The sequence below is a fragment of the Mastigoproctus giganteus genome, chromosome 3 (assembly GCF_048544385.1).
Source record: "Mastigoproctus giganteus isolate SK-2022 chromosome 3, ASM4854438v1, whole genome shotgun sequence".
In the NCBI taxonomy this organism is placed as follows: Eukaryota; Metazoa; Arthropoda; class Arachnida; order Uropygi; family Thelyphonidae; genus Mastigoproctus; species Mastigoproctus giganteus.
The window spans coordinates 101663324-101682407 of record NC_143577.1 but is presented as its reverse complement, the minus strand read 5'-3'; the positions used below and the strand labels follow the sequence as shown (position 1 = coordinate 101682407).

The window sequence follows — 19084 nt, the reverse complement described above, 5'->3', positions numbered from 1 at the left end:
ATTGCCTTCAAAGTAGTCCCCTTCAGACTGTACACACGCATTCCAGCGTAGGATCCATTGATCCTAACATTTCTGGTACTCACTTTCTGGTATCTGTTTTAATACCTGCATTACATTACTCTGAATTTCAGAAACTGACTGAAAATACATTCCTTTCATGACTCCTTTTAGTCAAGGAAATAAAAAGAGGTCATAAGGAGAAAAATCAGGCGAATATGGAGGATGTTGTGATGGATTTTAAAAGTTAAAAACTCTTTCACAACAAGCTGAATGTGCAGGAGCATTGTCGTGATGCAAAATCCCGGCAAAGCAATTTCCAGTTCAACCCGGTTGACTCGCTTGCGAAGCTTTTCCAAAACTTGAAGGCAAAATTGTCGATTGACAGTGTCATTAGGTGGAACAAACTCTTTGTGGACGATTCCTTTTCGATGAAAAAAGCAAATTAACAAGGTTTTCACTTTTGACTTTGACAGGGAAGACTACTGTACAAATTGGAATAGAATAGTATTAAAGGTAAGTTGCTGCAATGGATAAAAGGGTGGTTGAGTGGGAGAGACAGAGGGTGGTAATCAATGGACGCTGCTCTTCGTGGACTAATGTTATTAGTGGAGTCCCACAGGGTTCGGTGTGGTGCCCACTGTTGTTTTGTATATTTATCAATGATATTGATGAAGGTATATATCAGACTTAGTTTCAAAGTTTGCAGATGATACAAAGGTTGGCAGGGTAATTCCTCATATTTCTCTTAATCACCAATATCAATTCTCTTCACAACAGCAATCCGTAAGTCGATAACTTAATGCTAACAATTCCATGTAATCCCTCTTAATTTAGCATTATCAATTTTCTTTACAACTTCAAACAATAAACCAACTCAATACTGAACATGTCCTTATTTCTTAAACTTCAACCTTACTCTTAAATAATCTCCCACTTTATCTAAGTACCATTGCCAAAACAACACAGTTCAGAGGATTTGCCTTCCTTCTCTTTCATGGTGGGATTCCTTTGTGCGGGTTACTTCCACGGAGTGTGGTGATCTCTCTCTCTCTCTCTCTCTCTCTCTCTCTCTCTCTCTCTCTCTCTCTCTCTCTCTCTCTCTCTCACTCAGTTGAACTCTGCATCTCTGCTGTACATCACTCTTCCAGTACTGTCTTATTTCGAGATTTCAAGAACAGTTCTGTTAATACTGAAGGAAATTACCACAGCAGTAGTAGAAGCCAGGGCACTATCTGACTGGCTTGTTATTCAACTTCCGGGTTAACTTCTAGCACAGGAACATGCCCGGCAGAACCCTTCACTATATAGCTGGACACTCCCAGAACTGAACCCAGCACTACTACAGGAATTCTGCAACCCCTCCGAACAACAACCACAAAACCCTCTTTTGGTGTGAGCACCTTATTTATTTCCTTCTCATTTATTTATTTATTGAATTGATTGCAAGTTACAATCGCCCCTTGTAATACTTTTTTATATGCAAGTGTATTGTGCAAACCCCAAAGGTTTGCATGCAGAATATTTTTCCCACACAACAAAACGTTTTCATCTTTTACCTCAAGATCATCTGTTCACAATATGGAGCAGTTCTGTTCGAACTGCTCCATACTGACACCCTTTCCCAAAATGCACTAAGTGTCACATCCTCAAGTAGCGGTGTAATAGAGGGATTAAACTGTTGTCCAGAAGCTTTTAATTTTAACACTTCCGCACCTGCCATACCGTTGTTCATCATATTCCTTAATTGCACTACCAGGCCTACTGCCACTAATGGAAATATTTCTGTAATGATGTTTTCGTTATTCCTTAAGTGCTTTACTTCCACATACACTATACTTACTAAGAGAAATATATTTGTAAGATTTTGTCTTACAGTTTCATGACGTTTTCAGGTTTCCGTTGCATTTTTACTGTGTATAACAATCTCTCATTTGCAAATTCAGCAGTATTAATGATTTAATGTTGTCGATTTTATAACCTTTATGTGAATAAATCATGGATAATTATTTTTTAAATTAGTACTGAAAAACCGGTATTTTTGTATCAATACTGCGATTTGAATACCAGAAAAAAATGACTGGGATCCCGGAATCTCAGTATTGTAAACCCTAGTAGTGCCTATTGAATTAAATTTATTGGGGTTTTTCCTCATGGTAGTTATCTTCTGTATGCTCTTTCTTTTTGGCCAATTGAAAAGAGTTCCAATTTCAGCACACAAAATGAAAGTTATCAAGATTGCATTAATTTCTTTAATTTTCGCCATCTTTAACTGGAGCAAAATCCTATTTTTGAACCCAGTAATCAACTTAGTTACTTAACTTGTGTAATTCTTTTCACTATGTTCAAAATAGAGTACCAACTTCATAGCTTTAGACTCTTTATAAAACCCCGGGGGCTCACATCTGGTGAGTATGGGCTTGGCACACCCAGGGTCCTGAGCTGGAGATCATCATTCTTCTCTTTCTTGATGATTGCCTTCCACTTTTGTCTCTCTCTCTCTCTCTCTCTCTCTCTCTCTCTCTCTCTCTCTCTCTCTCTCTCTCTCTCTCTCTCTCTCTCTCTCTCTCTCTCTCTCTCTCTCTCTCTCTCTCTCTCTCTCTCTCTCTCAGGGTTACTCGGGAACTTTTTTTTTTTTTTCCTGGTGCAGCATAAGCCTCTGGCTTCCTTGCATCATATGGATATTAATAATAATAAACAAGCTGTAATCAACTACACATTGTTAATGATGATACATGTAAAAGTGAAGGTATGTATCATCATTAGCAACATAATTTTAACTCTAATCTTATGTTTCTGGTTAGTAGTAAACCACTATTAGTGCAGATAAATTCTAATTTGTATTCTTAACAATAAAACAAAGGTTTCTCTGTGTAACGGTTAATGTATTACATAGGCTTAAAATAATGAATAACATTACAGCAAGATATACATATCACTTTAACAAAGTGGCAAACAGTGTTATATATGTAAAGAAAACCATCTTTTTTATTTATTTATTTTTTTGTAATAGCTTCTTTCTTAACACAGTCAGAAAGTTGTGTCAAAGTTTTTGTTGGAAGTACACAAACAACACCATCATTGCTAGCCATTATTGTTTTTGTAATTTAATGTAATCACTTGCCAAAATAAAGAGCAGTTATATCTGTCAAGAGAATAATAATGAAATTAAATTAATAAAATTCCTTTTTTTTTTCCCCATAAGCAATTCTGTTTTATCTTATCGTGTATGCCATCCTATTATTATTATTATTACTAGCCATATAGTGCAAGGAAGCCTGAGGCTTATGCTACACCAGCTAAAAAAAATTTCCGAGTTACCCCGAGAGAGAGAGAGAGAGAGAGAGAGAGAGAGAGAGAGAGTCAGAAATATAGGGGAATCGCCAAGAAACAGAATGATGATGATATCCAGCACAGGACCCTGGGTGTGCCAAGCCCATACTTACCAGATAAATTAACTTGAATTGAAGGCACATGTGTAGGGTTAGAAAAACATGATTTGATACTAGTATATTTACAATTTATTACCTATATATATATTTACACAAATATATATTGTTGCTCACCTTTTAAAATTCATGAATTTGTTTGTTTTCTTTATCAGACAAAAGCAATTTGTAATTTGTTGGAAGTAATATTTTCTGCCTTACCTTTCAAGTTCTCAAAGTTAACTTTCGAGATTGTCAATTTCTTATGGCAAACAAACTTCTATATTGCGACAGTGTTTATGGAGAAACCAATTTCTAATACAGTTCTAAATGAGTATCAACGAATCAAAGCCTGTTATGTACAATATAGCTTAAATAAGAGCAATGTCATTTCATAGGCAGTCTAAGGCACATTATGAAAGTCTTTGGCTAAGAATGCAAAAAAAAAAACAGAAGGAAGGAATTCTTTGCATAATGTTAACAATAGTAGTAGTAGTGGAATGTGATGCAAGAAAGCAAGTGTATGAGCTTATGCAGCATCAGCCAAAAAAAAAAAAATTTCACACAACCATTCCCTCTAAATGTTTGTCCAGTTCCTCCTTAAATTTATTTAACCTATCAACTTCCACAACGACATATGGAAGTTTGTTCCGGCAATTAACCACCTGCTGGCTAAACGCAAATTTCCGCACATCTATTCTACCTCTATCTTTCCTTAATTTGAATTTATGCCCCGTTCTGGTGAGTATGGGCTTGGCACACCCAGGGTCCTGAGCTGGATATCACCATTCTTCTGTTTCTTGGTGATTCCCTTCTACTTCTCTCTCTCTCTCTCTCTCTGGGTAACTCGGAAATATATTTTTTTTTTTTTTTGGCTGGTGCAGCATAAGCCTCAGGCTTCCTTGCACTGTATGGCTAGTGATAATAATAATAATAAATAATAATAATCTGAACAAGTGGCCTTTGCCTTGTCTAGATGAATCCCATCAGAATTCAGCGTGCTCAACCTATTCAAGGCCTTATACACCTCAATCAGATCACCAGGTGCCTAGTCTCCAGCCACTGCGATTTGCAAAACTTAAGCCTCTCTTGGTAAGAGAATCCCTTCATTCCCCTCACCAATCTTGTTGCCCTTCTCTGTACACGCTCAAGCAAATCTACATCCTTCCTCAAATGAGGCCTCCAGACCTGTACGCAGTACTCAAGGTGTGGCCTGACCATTGCATTATACAGAGGGACAATCACCTCCTTTTCCATGCTAGCAAAATTCCTATATATCATTGACAAAACCCCATGACCTGCCCTGGCAGCCTGTCTGCATTGCTCAGAAAACTTCATATCTGCCTGCACAATTACTCCCAGGTCTTTTTCATTTTCTACCACCTTAAGTATACAGTTGGTACGTTTCTCTGGGGTTACTTCTACCCATATGCAGTACTTTGCATTTGTCAATGTTAAAATTTCAGTTGCCACTTCTCAGCCCATCTGCCCAAATTTTCTAGATCCTGTTGCAGTTACTCTTGAGAAACTGACAGCTCACACACACGCTCACACTCACACACACGCACACACGATATATAATATATATACTCGTGTGTGTGTGGGGGGGGGGAATACACTCAGCTCCTGGAAATATTCATTTTTTTAACACAGCCAGGTAGCACTAAGTAGCATTTCTGCCGCTTAGTGCCTGAGGGGAGCTGCTGTACGAAAACCATAACAATGGCCACTGATGGTGATACTAAGGTACAGGGAAATAAAAATTAATAAATAACCCCCCACCACAACTTAGATTTGGTTTCCTCACCAAGCTTAACTGTCAGTTCCTTTCTTTCATTAATACAGATACAGTATCATAAAAAGTCAAAAAGGAAATATTTTTTATTTTTGATAAAAAGGAAATAAGATTTTAAAGATGAGGGAATAAGGGGGGGGGGGTTTAAACTGCAACTAGTCTACGACTATCCCAGTACAAAGCACAAACCAGCACAGAATCCAAAAGGATGTTTTCTGCCGCTAATTAAAGACGTATCAAAATTAGATCCAGTTTAAACGATAACACTTTTGAGTTTCTAAACAGCTCACTTTATTTGGACAGGTAGCGTGGATGCTTATTTTTTTTGTTTTTAGAATAACTGTATGTTTAATAATTTTTGCTAGAATATTTATTATTGTAATAAAAGTTTGATCTAAAACGTTTGTTGTTTTTTCCTTACTTTATAATATGACAGTACCCCAGATACTGGCCACTCCCTCGGCGAGTTGAACATTGATATTATTGTAGAAAAGTGTAAAGTGTTTGTGTCAAATGGCATCAGTGGTTTCCCCATCTCTGCATTGCAATTAGGTGCAATAAACACCTAATTGTCATCAAAATTTATTGTAAAAAATGTTTTTTTTTTTTTTTTGTGGAATACCAGTATCCCGGTTTCATAAATTAAAAATACTGAAATATTAAGTATTTCGGTATTTTTACTGGTATTAACTGGTATTAAGATTTTGACTGGTATTGTGAGCCCTAGGCTTACTGAGTATTTTAAAGGGACAACTTTGAAAATAAGCCAAGGTAGGAAACTTTTTTTTCTATGATGGGAAGTGTTATCGGGATGGAGAGAGGTGAAAAAAATTTTTATATTGTCATTGCTAAAGAATTAAAGTTACGTGCAGGCTCTATGTTAATAATCAAAATTACTGAAATTTTTGTTTTGGTAACTTGAAGTACTGAAGCAGACCACAAGGAAATCAAGTTCAAATTAACATAAAAGTTTAAGGAATGGAATATAGTTTTAACGATAGTAGTCAATTCAGTTTAAGGATTTTTTTTTTATTTTTAGTTTTTGAAAAATTATTCTACATATTCAGAATTTTCTGGAGAATGAAAAAAATTTGCAAACTTGTATTTTTGTTGGAAAGGAAAAAATACAACTAATTTTTTTTGATGAGTGATATTATTTATTTAAAATTTTTTTTAAAATGTTTATTAATATTCAACATTGAACAAAAGAATCAGCTGTTTGGGCCTGTGTTTTAAAGTACGAAAACCTGAACACTAAGAAATTGATTAATTTGTGTATAATTTTTTCAAAAGAAATATCCTCTTCTGAGTACTCTCTCAGTCTAGGATGGGAGACAGCGTTTAATTTAATTGTTTCCCGAGCTATTTCTTAGTATTCAATTTAGACTTCAGATAGGTATTTTGGGTGTATTAATAGTTTGGCACAGTGTTCGACAAAATCTAATAACTAAATCTAACTGTGAGCAGAATACAGAGGGCAAACACAATGGGAATGAAAATAAGACCTTTCTAAGTGGTAAGCAAATGGAATGCCTGCCACTCAAAAAATAGGCAACTGCACGATAGAAAGGACTTTAGAGCATAAAGGCTTGTATATCTGAAATGAAACATACTCAACTTCCACAATCAGTGACATATCAAAATACAGTAGAAATGAGCAAAAAATGCATATAAATTTGTTAAATTCAGTTAAATGCTGATATGAGCCATAAAACTTTTAGGGTAATGAAGACTCAGGTTACGACTCGCTCAACATATGTATTAGATAGTGCAGTGCACTATTTCTAACGTTACTAGTTACCAAAAAAAAAATTTTAATTTAGGTTTGAAAAATTTAATAAACTGTTAAATTAATTACAAGCAGTAAAGCATTCCACTTATCTTATTTAATGTACCTGTAATTCAGTTACAGCCGTCAACTTTCATATCAGAAAAACTCATATGCAAAAAACGGCATTCTGACACACATTGCAATGTGAAATCCTGAATGAGTTACCTATTCTTGCACTACTCTGAATAACTAATTCTTACCATGTAGAAAAGACCACTGTTTCCTCTCTCGTTTGAGTACCACTGTGTTTCAAAGATGTTTCCTTATTGGTGGGTAGGTACCCAAAATAAAGAGCTGAAAATTATCTACACAATATTAGAGATGCCAAAATGTATACAGTGATAAGCACATAATTTATGGTCAAATTGTAGGCAATGAAGTCATCTGGGTTGTGAACTGAAAATAAACCAACAAAGAAGACTTATTGAGATTATAGACAACTCATGAAGGAATTCACATTATAAAGTCTGATTGCCATAATTAGAAAATGAGTTTTGCTTTTTAGCAACTCAGCTATGTTAGAAACAATGCATCTACACTATCTAATACATCTAAATTAGTTATTTAATAATTACCTTAAACAGTGAGTGGCTAACTCACAAGCAGCCTCATCAGTGACTTCCCAGCAACTTGTGAGGTCAACGTATTCCAACTCTGGACACCGCACAGCAAGGGAGATAACTGCTGCAGCACTCACCCAGTGACAGTTCTGAAGGGCAAGCTTTCTTAATCTATGACATTTATTTGCTAACAATTGCAGACTGGGACTAGTAACTGCAGAACATCCAGATATATCCAGTTCAGAAATAGAACAATTAATATCTAGCACTGGCCTTAGATGATCATTAGTTACCCACTTACAGTTTCTAAGATTTAAAATTTGAATACTATTTGACCATCTAGTAATTACATGAAATGCATGAGCTGTAATATCCCTGCTAACATATGAAAGATCAACATACTGACAACATCTAAAATATTCTGTCACTAAAGCTTTAATTTCATTAGATACTTGTCTCATTCGAAAGAGGTCTTGCCAGCTGAGCAGAGGAAGAACATAAACAAACAATACATCATTCCAAGGAATGTCTAAAATTGTAAGAGATGGATAACTACCTTCATCGTCAACATCCATTTTATACTCTGCAAAATAAAACAGAAGCATTACACTTTTGTAAACAATAAATTACCTTTAAAACTTAAATTACACTCTGTTTATTATTATGTTTTAGGCTTTGTAAAATCAATTTAGAAAAATGAATGAAAACAACAAACTTGCTCCATGGTTAGGGGCGTCTCCGTAGCCAGGTGGGCAGGAGCAGTGCATAGCACACGCTTCTTGATTAGACCGGGGTTCGAGCCCGTGACCACCAAATACGGAGGATGCGGAAAGGTCAGGGAATGACTTCCACATATCCCTGAAGCAATATGGCCTTAGTTGCTAATGCTCATAAAAACCAAATAACAACAACAACCACCATGGTTAGGTTAACACTTCATACCACACAGTGCAACTTGAATGTTACCTTTTTATCATGTTACAGTGCATTATTTACACAGTGCTGGATTAAGGTACAGGCTGGCACTGTGTAAGGTACAGGCTTTTCACTATCAAAAATATTTGTTTTCTCGAATATTTCTATTTATCTCTATATATATAAATATTTTAATATACTGTATATCAATAGAAATATTTTCAGTGTTTTATAAAATTTATTTATGACAAGACAAAATTTGTTTATTTATGTAATATATATATATATAACTTACAAAGGCCTTTGATACTGTTGCACATGGAAGACTGCTGCACAAATTGGAACAGTGTGGCACTGGAGGCAAAATGCTGCTATGGATAAAGGGATGGTTGAGAAGACAGAGTGGTAATCAATGGACACTGCTCTTCGTGGATTAATGTTATTATTGGAGTCCCTCGGGGTTCAGTGTTGGGTCCATCGTTGTTTTCTGTATTTATAAATGATATTGATGATGGTATATCAGGCTTAATGTCCAAGTCTGCAGACGATACGAAGGTTGGCATGGTTGTTAATGACACTAATGACAGTACACTACTGCAACAGGATCTAGAAAAGTTGAGCAGATGGGCTGAAAGGTGGCAAATGAAGTTTAACATTGACAAATGTTAAGTACTACATATAGGAAGCAGTAATCCCAGAGTAACGTATCAACTCTGTGGTACCACACTAACATTGGCAGAGAATGAAAAGGACCTGGGTTAATTGTGCAGGCAGATATGAAGTTTTCTGAACAGTGCAGACGGTCTGCAAGAGTAGTTCATAGAGTCTTGTCAATGATATACAGGAATTTTTCTAGTAGAGATAAGGAGGTGATTATCCCCTTTTATAAGGCAATGGACAGGCCTCACCTTGAGTACTGTGTACAGGTCTGGAGGCCTAATTTTAAGAAGGATGTAGAGCTGTTTGAATGAGTACAGGGAAGGGCAACAAGATTAGTGAATGGAACAAAGGGTTGCTCTTAGAAAGAAAGGCTTAAGTTTTGCAAATTACAGTGTCTGGAGACTAGGCACCTGCGAGGTGATCTGACTGAGGTGTATAAAGCCTTGAATGGTTTGAGCATGCTCAACGCGGATGGGGGAATATGGGGGAATTTACTTTTCCAGCTATTGACTGGAACTTGTGAGTTGGTCAAAAACACACTAGTAAGACTATTGTGGATTTAATGGATGACTACTATTAGCATTAATAGTGGCATATGATGCGAGAAAGCAAGATCATATAGCATAAAACAAAAAAAAAAAAAAAAAACTCTTCCAATTTCACCCATCCATTCTTCCACTTGCTCACAATAATTGCCTGAGAGGGCATAAATTCAAATTGAGGAAAGACCGTTGTAGGATAGATGTGCGGAAGTTTGCCTTTAGCCATCAAGTGGTTGATTGATGGAACAAACTTCCATCTGTTGTTGTAGAAGTTGATAGCTTAAATTGATTCAAGGCAGAACTTGACAAACATTTGGAGCAAGTGGATGGGTGAAATAATGGGGGGGGGGTTTGGTTGATGCTATATAAACTTGCTTTCCTGCATCAAGTGCCTTTGCTAATGCTAATATATTTGGAAACTGGTGAAGTAATGAGCATTTCACCAATTATAGAGTGTAACTGTTATAGAGTGTAATCTGCATTTAATTTCTTAAAGAATTACAGATATTCTCAGCCGTTTTGTGGTACTTCCTGTACCATTTCTTTGCTAGTAATATATGGTGACATGATTTACATAAATTTCTTAATTTTGATTACACATTATCACATGTTAATTTGACCACACACTTCTTATTTGTTAAGGTTAAGGGATAGTCTTAAATTTGTTAACAAACAGCTATTGGAAACACCACTTAAGACTTAAGTTTTAACAGTTTTAAAATATTTTACATAATTTAATAATTTGGTTAATAATATTAATATGATGAATGTATTTATGGGGGAATTTACTTTTCCAGCTATTGACTGGAACTTGTGAGTTGGTCAAAAACACACTAGTAAGACTATTGTGGATTTAATGGATGACTACTATTAGCATTAGTAGTGGCATATGATGCAAGAAATCAAGATCATATAGCATAAAACAAACAAAAAAAAAAAAAAAAACTCTTCCAATTTCACCCATCCATTCTTTCCAAATGTTTGTCTAGTTCTGCCTTCAACTTATTTAAGTTGTTGACCTCCACTGCAACAGATGGAAGTTTGTTCCAACTATCAACCACCCACTAGCTAAAGGTAAATTTACGCACATTTATTCTACAATCATCTTTCCTCAAACTGAATTTATGTCCCCTCAGATGAGTAATCTGAGCAAGAGGAAGAATCGCATCAGCATTGAGCTTGCTCAAACCATTCAAGGCCTTATACACCTCAATTAGATCCCTTCACAGGTGCCTACTCTACAGATGTGGCAATTTGCAGAAATTAAGCCTTTCTTGGTAACACCAAACCTTTGTTCCACTCACCAATCTCGTTGCCCATCATTGTACTCGTTCCAACAGATCAACAACCTTCATAAAATGAGGAATCCAGACCTGTATACAGTACTCAAGGTGTGGCCTGACCATTGCCTTATACAAGGGGATAATCACCACCTTATCCATGCTAGTAAAATTCTCTATATCACTGACAAGACACCATGAGCTACTCTTGCAGGCCGACTGCACTACTCAGAAAACTTCATATCTGACTGCACAATTACTCCAAGTCCAATTCATTCTCTACTATCCTGAGTGTAGTACCACCCAGTTGGTATATTACTCTGGGATTACTGCTACCCATATGCAGAACTTTACATTTGTCAATGTTAAACTTCAGTTGCCACCTCTTAGCCCACCTGCTCATCTTTTCCCGATCCTGTTGCAGTAGTGTACTATCATTACTGTCAGTAACAACCCTGCCAACATTCGTATCGTCTGCAAACTTAGACATTAACCCTGATATACCTTCAACATCCAGGTGGTAGATAACTCATCGACAAAAACCATTGGGGGGGGGCAAACACCAAACCATGGGGGAACCCACTAATAATATTAGTACACAAAGAGCAGTGTCCATTGATTACCACCCTCTGTCTTCTCCCACTCAACGATCTTTTATTCATTCTAGCAACCTGCACTTAATACCATACTTTCCAATTTGTACAGTAGCCTTCCAAGCTTTCCTAAAATCAAAGTATATGATATCAAAATTATTTTTTGCATCCAGTTCCTTTATCACATCATACTATCCAATCAAATATGTCAAACAAGACTTTTCCTTAACAACCCATGTTATGTCTGAACTATAACTGCAGTCTTATCTAGATAATCCTTCATTGCTTCTTTAACCAGAGACTGCACTATTTTCCGTGGAACAGAAGTTAAACTAACAGATCTGCAATTACTCATGTTACCCTTTGATCTGCCCTTTGAGAATTTCGGATATATTTGCATATTTCAAGTCTATGAGGACCTCCCCTGCGTCCCAAGGAACTTTCAAAATTATGGCTAAGGGTTTGCTTACTTTAATACAACTGGATAGATTCCATCCACCCTAGGTGTCTTTCTTAAGTTTAATTTCACATATTTGTCCTCCACTTTGCTCTCAGTTATTACCAAATCATTAGGCTGCCCACCAGAGTTTGATAAACATCTGGCATCCACTTCCCTACAGACTTTCTCATATGTGAATGTAGATGCAAGATCCTCATTCCATTCGTCAGCTACCTAAGCAGGTTCATCAACAATCGAAACAATGTCAAGTGAACCAATCTGATTCATTACTTCCTTTTAGAGTTTACATAAGTAAAGACGCCTTTACGGTTTTTCTTTGCATCCTTTGCCAAAGAATTCTCATAATCTGCCTTTGCCTGCTTAACCTCCTTTGTGACTTGATTACAGACCAGCTTATATCTTCCATTGGTTTCTGTGTCAACTGTTGATTTCTATGTATCACCTGCATTTTTCTTCTCTGCCATATGTCTGATTAGTTCATCTGACATCCGTTTAGGCCTAAACCCTGGACAGTATTTCTTAGTTGGTTTGAAAAGCCTATTAAGTAAGCTTCAAAGGTTAATTCCTTGAATGCTTCCCATTTAGAATTTGCTGTTGGTCCCATCATCAGTTGGTCCCATGCATAGAATTTATAAAATCTCTGAGACCACTGTAGTCACCTTTACGAAAGCAAAAACCCTTCCCGAAGATAGTAGTTACATCTTTAAGTAAATCCCACATCAGTACAATGTGATCACTGGCACCTAGCAGTTCCTTTATCTGCAGATTCTTAATGCATGAAGAATTACTGCTGATAATCAGATCAAGAGCATTACTCTGTCTGGTTGCCTCTTGAACATGCTGCTGTACAAAACAATCATCCAATAAATCCGCATGTCTTGCTAGTGTGTGTGAGTTACCAACCCATAAGTTCAAGGCTATAACACACTCCTACTGTCAACTTGGTTTTCCCAGTGCTTATGTCACACCAAACTGATTCAACACTGCACTGTCCACCCATGTCAACTGGATGCACTTCCTTAGATTTTATGTGTTCCATAACTAACAGTATAATCCCTCCTCCCTTCCTACCCTGTCTCTTTCTGTACACACTGTACTCCCCAAATTCCAATTCTGCACTGCTTATATCTGTGTGACACCATGTCCCTGATATTCCAACAATATCTGCCTTTGATGCGTTGATCAGCACTTCATATTCATCCAATTTATTTACTATACTTCTAGCATTGGTGTACATGCACCTGTTCTTACTCTTAGTTACTCTAGCACAGCCGTGTTTACTTGTTCCATGATGTCTCCCAGCAGCTCCTGAAATCCCCAGAAACTTGCTCATTCCAGTAGAAGCAGTGCAAGAATAATTTTCACCTCTGCCTGTGGCTACTGTTAATCTTTTAGTCTGTGAATCCACCCAAGCTAGCAGTTTTCCATCCCACACCTAACATTGCCTCGATAGCATCGGCAAATATCCTTACACCCTTTCTATTTAGGTGTATTCCATCCCTGTAGAAACCGTCCCTCCTGTTAGCAAGCACAGGAGCCTTGCACAATATCTTCTGGGCAAATTGATTGACAAGGCTTTTATCATATACTCCCTCCTACATGTCTGGGCAGAATTGCAACACTTTCAAATTTAACCCCAACTCACAACTTTTTTTTCAACACTGACCTGTACTTGTTAAGTAAATCTGCAGATCTCTTACTCTTAAGGTAATTAATGCCAATGTGTACAACAATATTAACAAATAACACAATATCACAGAGCCACAGCCTGCTGCTACTTTGTGCACGTTGCTTTGCTGCTTTAGTCTGGGGCATGACTACGATGTAATTAATTAACAATGAAAATTAATAAGGTTAATAAATTTAATTTAATTGATTAATTTACTATACTATACTTGACTATACAATGCTATACTAAGCTAATGCAGTAATATGTAATTCACTACAGGAATTCCCCAACTTACGTAATACTTGACTTACAGAAATTCAACTTTATCTGCAATAAGGCCTCTAAGGTTGGGATTATTCATACCACAAATTTAAACAGATATGCCAACCGTTTAAAACTGATTTAATGATAAAATAAAATAATACAAAAGACTGTAAAATAATATTTACAAAAATTAATTATTTACAAAAAAACTAGTTTGACACAAAAATAAGTAAATACGTTAAAATGCATTAAAATATAAATTTAAAAGCGATAAAAACATACCGTGTTTTCATCACTTTTAAATTTATATTTAAAAGCGATTTATATTTAAATTCATATTTATTATTCGCTTTTAAATTTATCATCTCACTTTTAAATTTATATTTAAAAGCAAGATGCCTGATGGTGTATCATGTATTTAGACTCTAAAGCATTTAGGTCATAAGCCTCAAGCTTTGGGAGAGTCTGGACTATGTATAAATATAGTGCAAATGCATCAGAAATACATAGCTATATCTGAATAAATCAGATATAGCTATGTCTAAATACATGATACACCATCAGGCATCTCTCATATTGTGGAGTTATACTTCATAACTGTTTTGCCATCATTGCATCACTCGGGTACCTACCCACCCACCGAAGAAGGGCCAAACAGCCCTGAAACGGTGCTGTCAAACAGCACTTGGGGCACATAATAGGTCCAAATCAAACATATGCAATCCCAACAAGATCTATGATGGCAAATCTATCATTTCTAAAATGATTTGCAAGCATAGTGCAATCAGAAACAATACAGCATAGTGGTGGCGGTACTTGATTTGGCAAAGACCTTCGATAAACTCTCCCATGAGTACCTAAGGAATTTGATGCATACAGTCCAAATGGGGTCTTTGCTTAGAACAGCTATCATAAGTCTGTACAAAGGGGCGCAAACTACTCTCTTGATTAACGGCTATAGCTCAGAGAAAATAAAACAGGAACGGGGGGGGGGGGGTAGACAGGGGTGCCCACTAAGCCCTGCATTATTTTCATTGGCACTGGAACCCATATTGAGGCAATTAACCATCTCTAAAAACATCAGGGGGTTCATCTTCCTGGCTCGCACTCTGTTTGCAAATACGTAGCACATGCGGATGACGTGATCCTAACCCTAGCGGATAGCAGTTCCTTACAAAGAGCACTGGATACGTTCAGTCATTTTAGCCTATCAAGTGGTCTGTGTCTAAACAAAAGCAAGACCAAATGCCAACAGTGGGGAATTGAGGCTCCAGTACAATTGCCAGCAGGCCTCACAGTCTCGACAGCACCTATAACCATCCTGGGGGGTATCTTTTGCAAAATGTCCGGTAGCATCGTCCCGGCAATTACTAGACTCTTGGGAGGACGCTCTGTCAGAGTGGAATCTGGGGATGCTATCTTTCTCTGGAAGAGTGTGCATTATGTGGACAATTCTGGTACCGATCCTGATGAACATTGTGCCATTTACGTCATTCAATTACTGCACACAGAGAAAGTTAACCTGAAGACTATTTAAGTTTTTCTGGAACAGTAGACAACAAGAAGTAATGCAGCAGAGGCTACACAGCAGGAAGTGTGAGGGGGGCTATGCAATACCACAGTTAAAGTGGTTGAGGTGGGCATATGTGCTAAAACACACTCAGACTGCCCTATGGGGAACCCATGTAGCGGCTGCCTTAGTAAAGTATAATATGGGGAGGTTCACTGAATTGCTAGGAAAGGAACATACTGGTCCAACAGTAGAAATAATAACACCTTTTTACAAATTAGTAATCACGCATTTACAAGAATTATCTGCAGGGGGCTTATACATGGGAAACAAACTCAAGATTTCAGAAATTTATTGGAAGTTATCCGATATAAATGTACCAGTGCCACGAAGCTGGCTGAGACTGGACACGACTCATGTTGAGTAACCTACATCACCACATAGGTTATGAGTCACGAAGAGACCTGGCATGGAGAATAATACATGGACACCTGCCAGTGGAGAAAAATAAAGCCAAATTCCGGGGGGGGCATATGAATGTTGAGTGTCTATATTGTAAGGCGTGTGAAACAGTGGAACACGCATTTTTCTCTTGTCCGGTTACTCGGCGCATCTGGATTAGTGTGCATAAAACAATAAGAATACCGCGCTTGACTAGGGAACAAGTACTATTTCTACAGTTTCCAGCCCCGATTTCCAGAGCAACGAGCATTAGCATTAGTAGAGGCATTTGATGCAAGAAAGCAAGCTTATGCAGCATCAGCCAAAAAAAAAAACCCCACTTCCACTTCACCCCTCTGTTCGATCAAAATACCTGTCCAGCTGAGCCTTAAACTTATTTAGGCTATCAACTCCACCACAAGGGATGGAAGTCTGTTCCACCAACCAACCACCCGCTGGCTAAAGGCAAATTTCCGCACGTCTATCCTACATCTGTCTTTCCTCAATTTGAATTTATGCCCTCTCAGGTGATTTTTTTGAGCTAGAGGAAGAATCCCATCAGCATTGAGCATGCTTAAACCATTCAAGGCTTTATACACCTCTATCAGATCACCTCGCTGGTGCCTAGTCTCCAGACACTGTAATTTGCAAAACTTAAGCCTTTCTTCATAAGAGCACCCCTTTGTTCCATTCACTAATCTTGTTGCCCTTCTCTGTACTCGTTCCAGCAGTTCTACATCCTTCTTGAAATGAGGCCTCCAGACCTGTATACAGTACTCTAGGTGTGGCCTGACCATTGCCTTATACAATGGAATAATCACCTCCTTATCCCTGCTGGAAAAATTCCTGTATATCATTGACAATACTCCATGAGCTACTCTTGCAGCCCGTCTGCACTGCTCAGAGAACTTCATATCTGCCTGCACAATCACCCCCAAGTCCCTTTCATTCTCTACCACTGTCAGTGTAGTACCACAGAGTTGATACGTTGCTCTGGGGTTGCTTTTTCCCATGTGTAGTACTTTACATTTGTCAATGTTAAACTTCATTTGCCACCTCTCAGCCCATCTGCTCAACCTGCAGAGCATCCTGATATACCTCCTAAATGAAGGTAAATATCAAGCTTGGAAAATGAGGAAAAGAAAAGAAGAAGGCTCTGCAGCGGAGATGTCAAAATGCGCCCTTCGAATGATGCATGCTGCAATAAGAAGATTCTTGGTACTAGAGTTACTGCAACTCAGAAGGCAAAGATTTTTAGAGTTATGGTGCTTCCCCACACCTCTATGTCAACTAATAGATAATAACATATGTGCAGCTTAGATGGTAATGATCAGTCTAGGCTAGGGGTGTTACATACCAACCAGATTAGCTTCGTTATTAGGGGATAGGGACCAAGTCAGCTGCAGGTGTTTGGTCTCTCTCCTGTATGTACGGCGGCTAAGCTTTGAAAGCTGCAGGTGGTAAAAGGAGTGTGTAAGAGGGGGATGACCCTAGAACCGATGAAGGCCAAGCCTACTCCAGGCGGCCGCCAACTTGGTGGTCACATGGACTGGGCCTTCCTCGGAGTGTGTCAGTGGACGAGTGAGCAGCCCAATTGGGTTGAGTCATATAACGATGAGTGAATAAGGGCGCTGTCCCTTTTTGGGTTTTTTTTTTTTTTTTTTAAAGCCATACAGGCCACTAGATAGTCCCAAAGCAGGACCAATAAAGGGTCCCTGAAGGGTTAATTCCATAGAAATATCCGGAATTACGCCTATCTACCCACTGATGAAGGCTAAAGAGCCAGAAACGGCACCAGAGGATGATCTTAATCATCTTTGACTGGGTAACAACAGTCCCCGTCAGGGGGACGCATTGCCCAGCCGGGGCATGGAGCTCTGAGTTCGTACGAATTATAACTAATTATCCCTTTCATTCTTCTACAGCATCTTTTCCTCTCCTCTTGCTATCACTTTCCTACCTCTTTTTTTCTTTGCTCAGTCTTATAGGGATATTGAGGATAGCTGATATCTTTATCCCATACCATATTTCAAAACGGTGCTGTCTGGGTGGTGGTATCCATCTGAGAATAAGTAACATTAGTCTTCTCCTTAGGTAAATCGTTACTTATTCGAAGTAGTGCAATATCATGGCGACTTGTGAAGGTATTCACAATATGAGATATAACTTAAAACGATGCCGTTTTACTAATATTCTGATTTATTCAGATATAGCTATGTATTTCTGATGCGTTTGCACTATATTTATACATAGTCCAGACTCTCCCATAGCTTGGGGCTTATGCCCTAAACGCTTTAGAGTCATATTATTATTATTATCCATATGGTGCATATTATCCATATGAGGCTTATGCTGCACCAGCCAAAAAACTTTCTGAATTACCCTGAGAAAGATAGACAGAGACAGAAGTAGAAGGGAATCACTAAGAAAGAGGAGAATGATGATATCCAGCTCAGGACCTGTTATAAGAATCAATTTTGAACGACTGATATTTTTCGAAAACACATTTCTGGAGATCACAACCATAAAACAACAAAAACAATTTGCACTTTAAAGTTTATTGGGCTTTTCTGTTAGTGCATCTAATATAAACGGGTAGTAAACTCGGTTTTATTGCATTTGCAATAATACCGATAACTGCAATTCTGTGGGTTTTTACGCTATTATGGTGAAAAGTGTTCCCCTTCATTGAAATCTTTAATTATATAAAAAACAAATTTTCAGAAACTTCTCTTCATTCCTATTACATAATACAATGATGAAGGGAAAGCAACCAACAAAAGTGCAAGTGGTAGTAGTGCCAGGAAACAAAGAAACAAAATTGATTTAGAAATGAAGATGAAAATGATTAAGTACGAAGCAGGACAAAGTTTGTCATCTATGGCAAGGGAATTAGGTCTCGCTGAACAGTGAATACTATTTTAAAGGGCAGTGCAAGTATAAAAGAACATGTCAAAGGATCAACGCACTTAAGATCAACAATGATCACAAAACAGGGTTATTGAAGATGGAACAGCTATTAATAATATGGATGGAAAATCAGATTCAGAAGCGAGTGCCCCCGAGTCTAAAGACCATTCAAGCAAAAGCAACAAGTATTTATGAAGATATTAAGAATAAGTATGGCAAACCGCAACCC

General features: G+C 37.7%; 1 protein-coding gene across 4 annotated transcripts in view; it reads right to left on the bottom strand.

The window, feature by feature from the left end:
- Window positions 1-19084, bottom strand: part of jet (F-box and leucine rich repeat protein jetlag) — a 122433-nt gene that overhangs the window by 86458 nt on the left and 16891 nt on the right. For all 4 annotated transcript variants that reach the window (XM_090370611.1, XM_090370614.1, XM_090370612.1 and 1 more), the window contains one exon: window positions 7627-8194. In XM_090370611.1, coding sequence (XP_090226737.1) covers window positions 7627-8186 — 560 coding nt within the window. In that variant the 5' untranslated portion in view covers window positions 8187-8194. The remainder of the gene's footprint in view (window positions 1-7626; window positions 8195-19084) is intronic.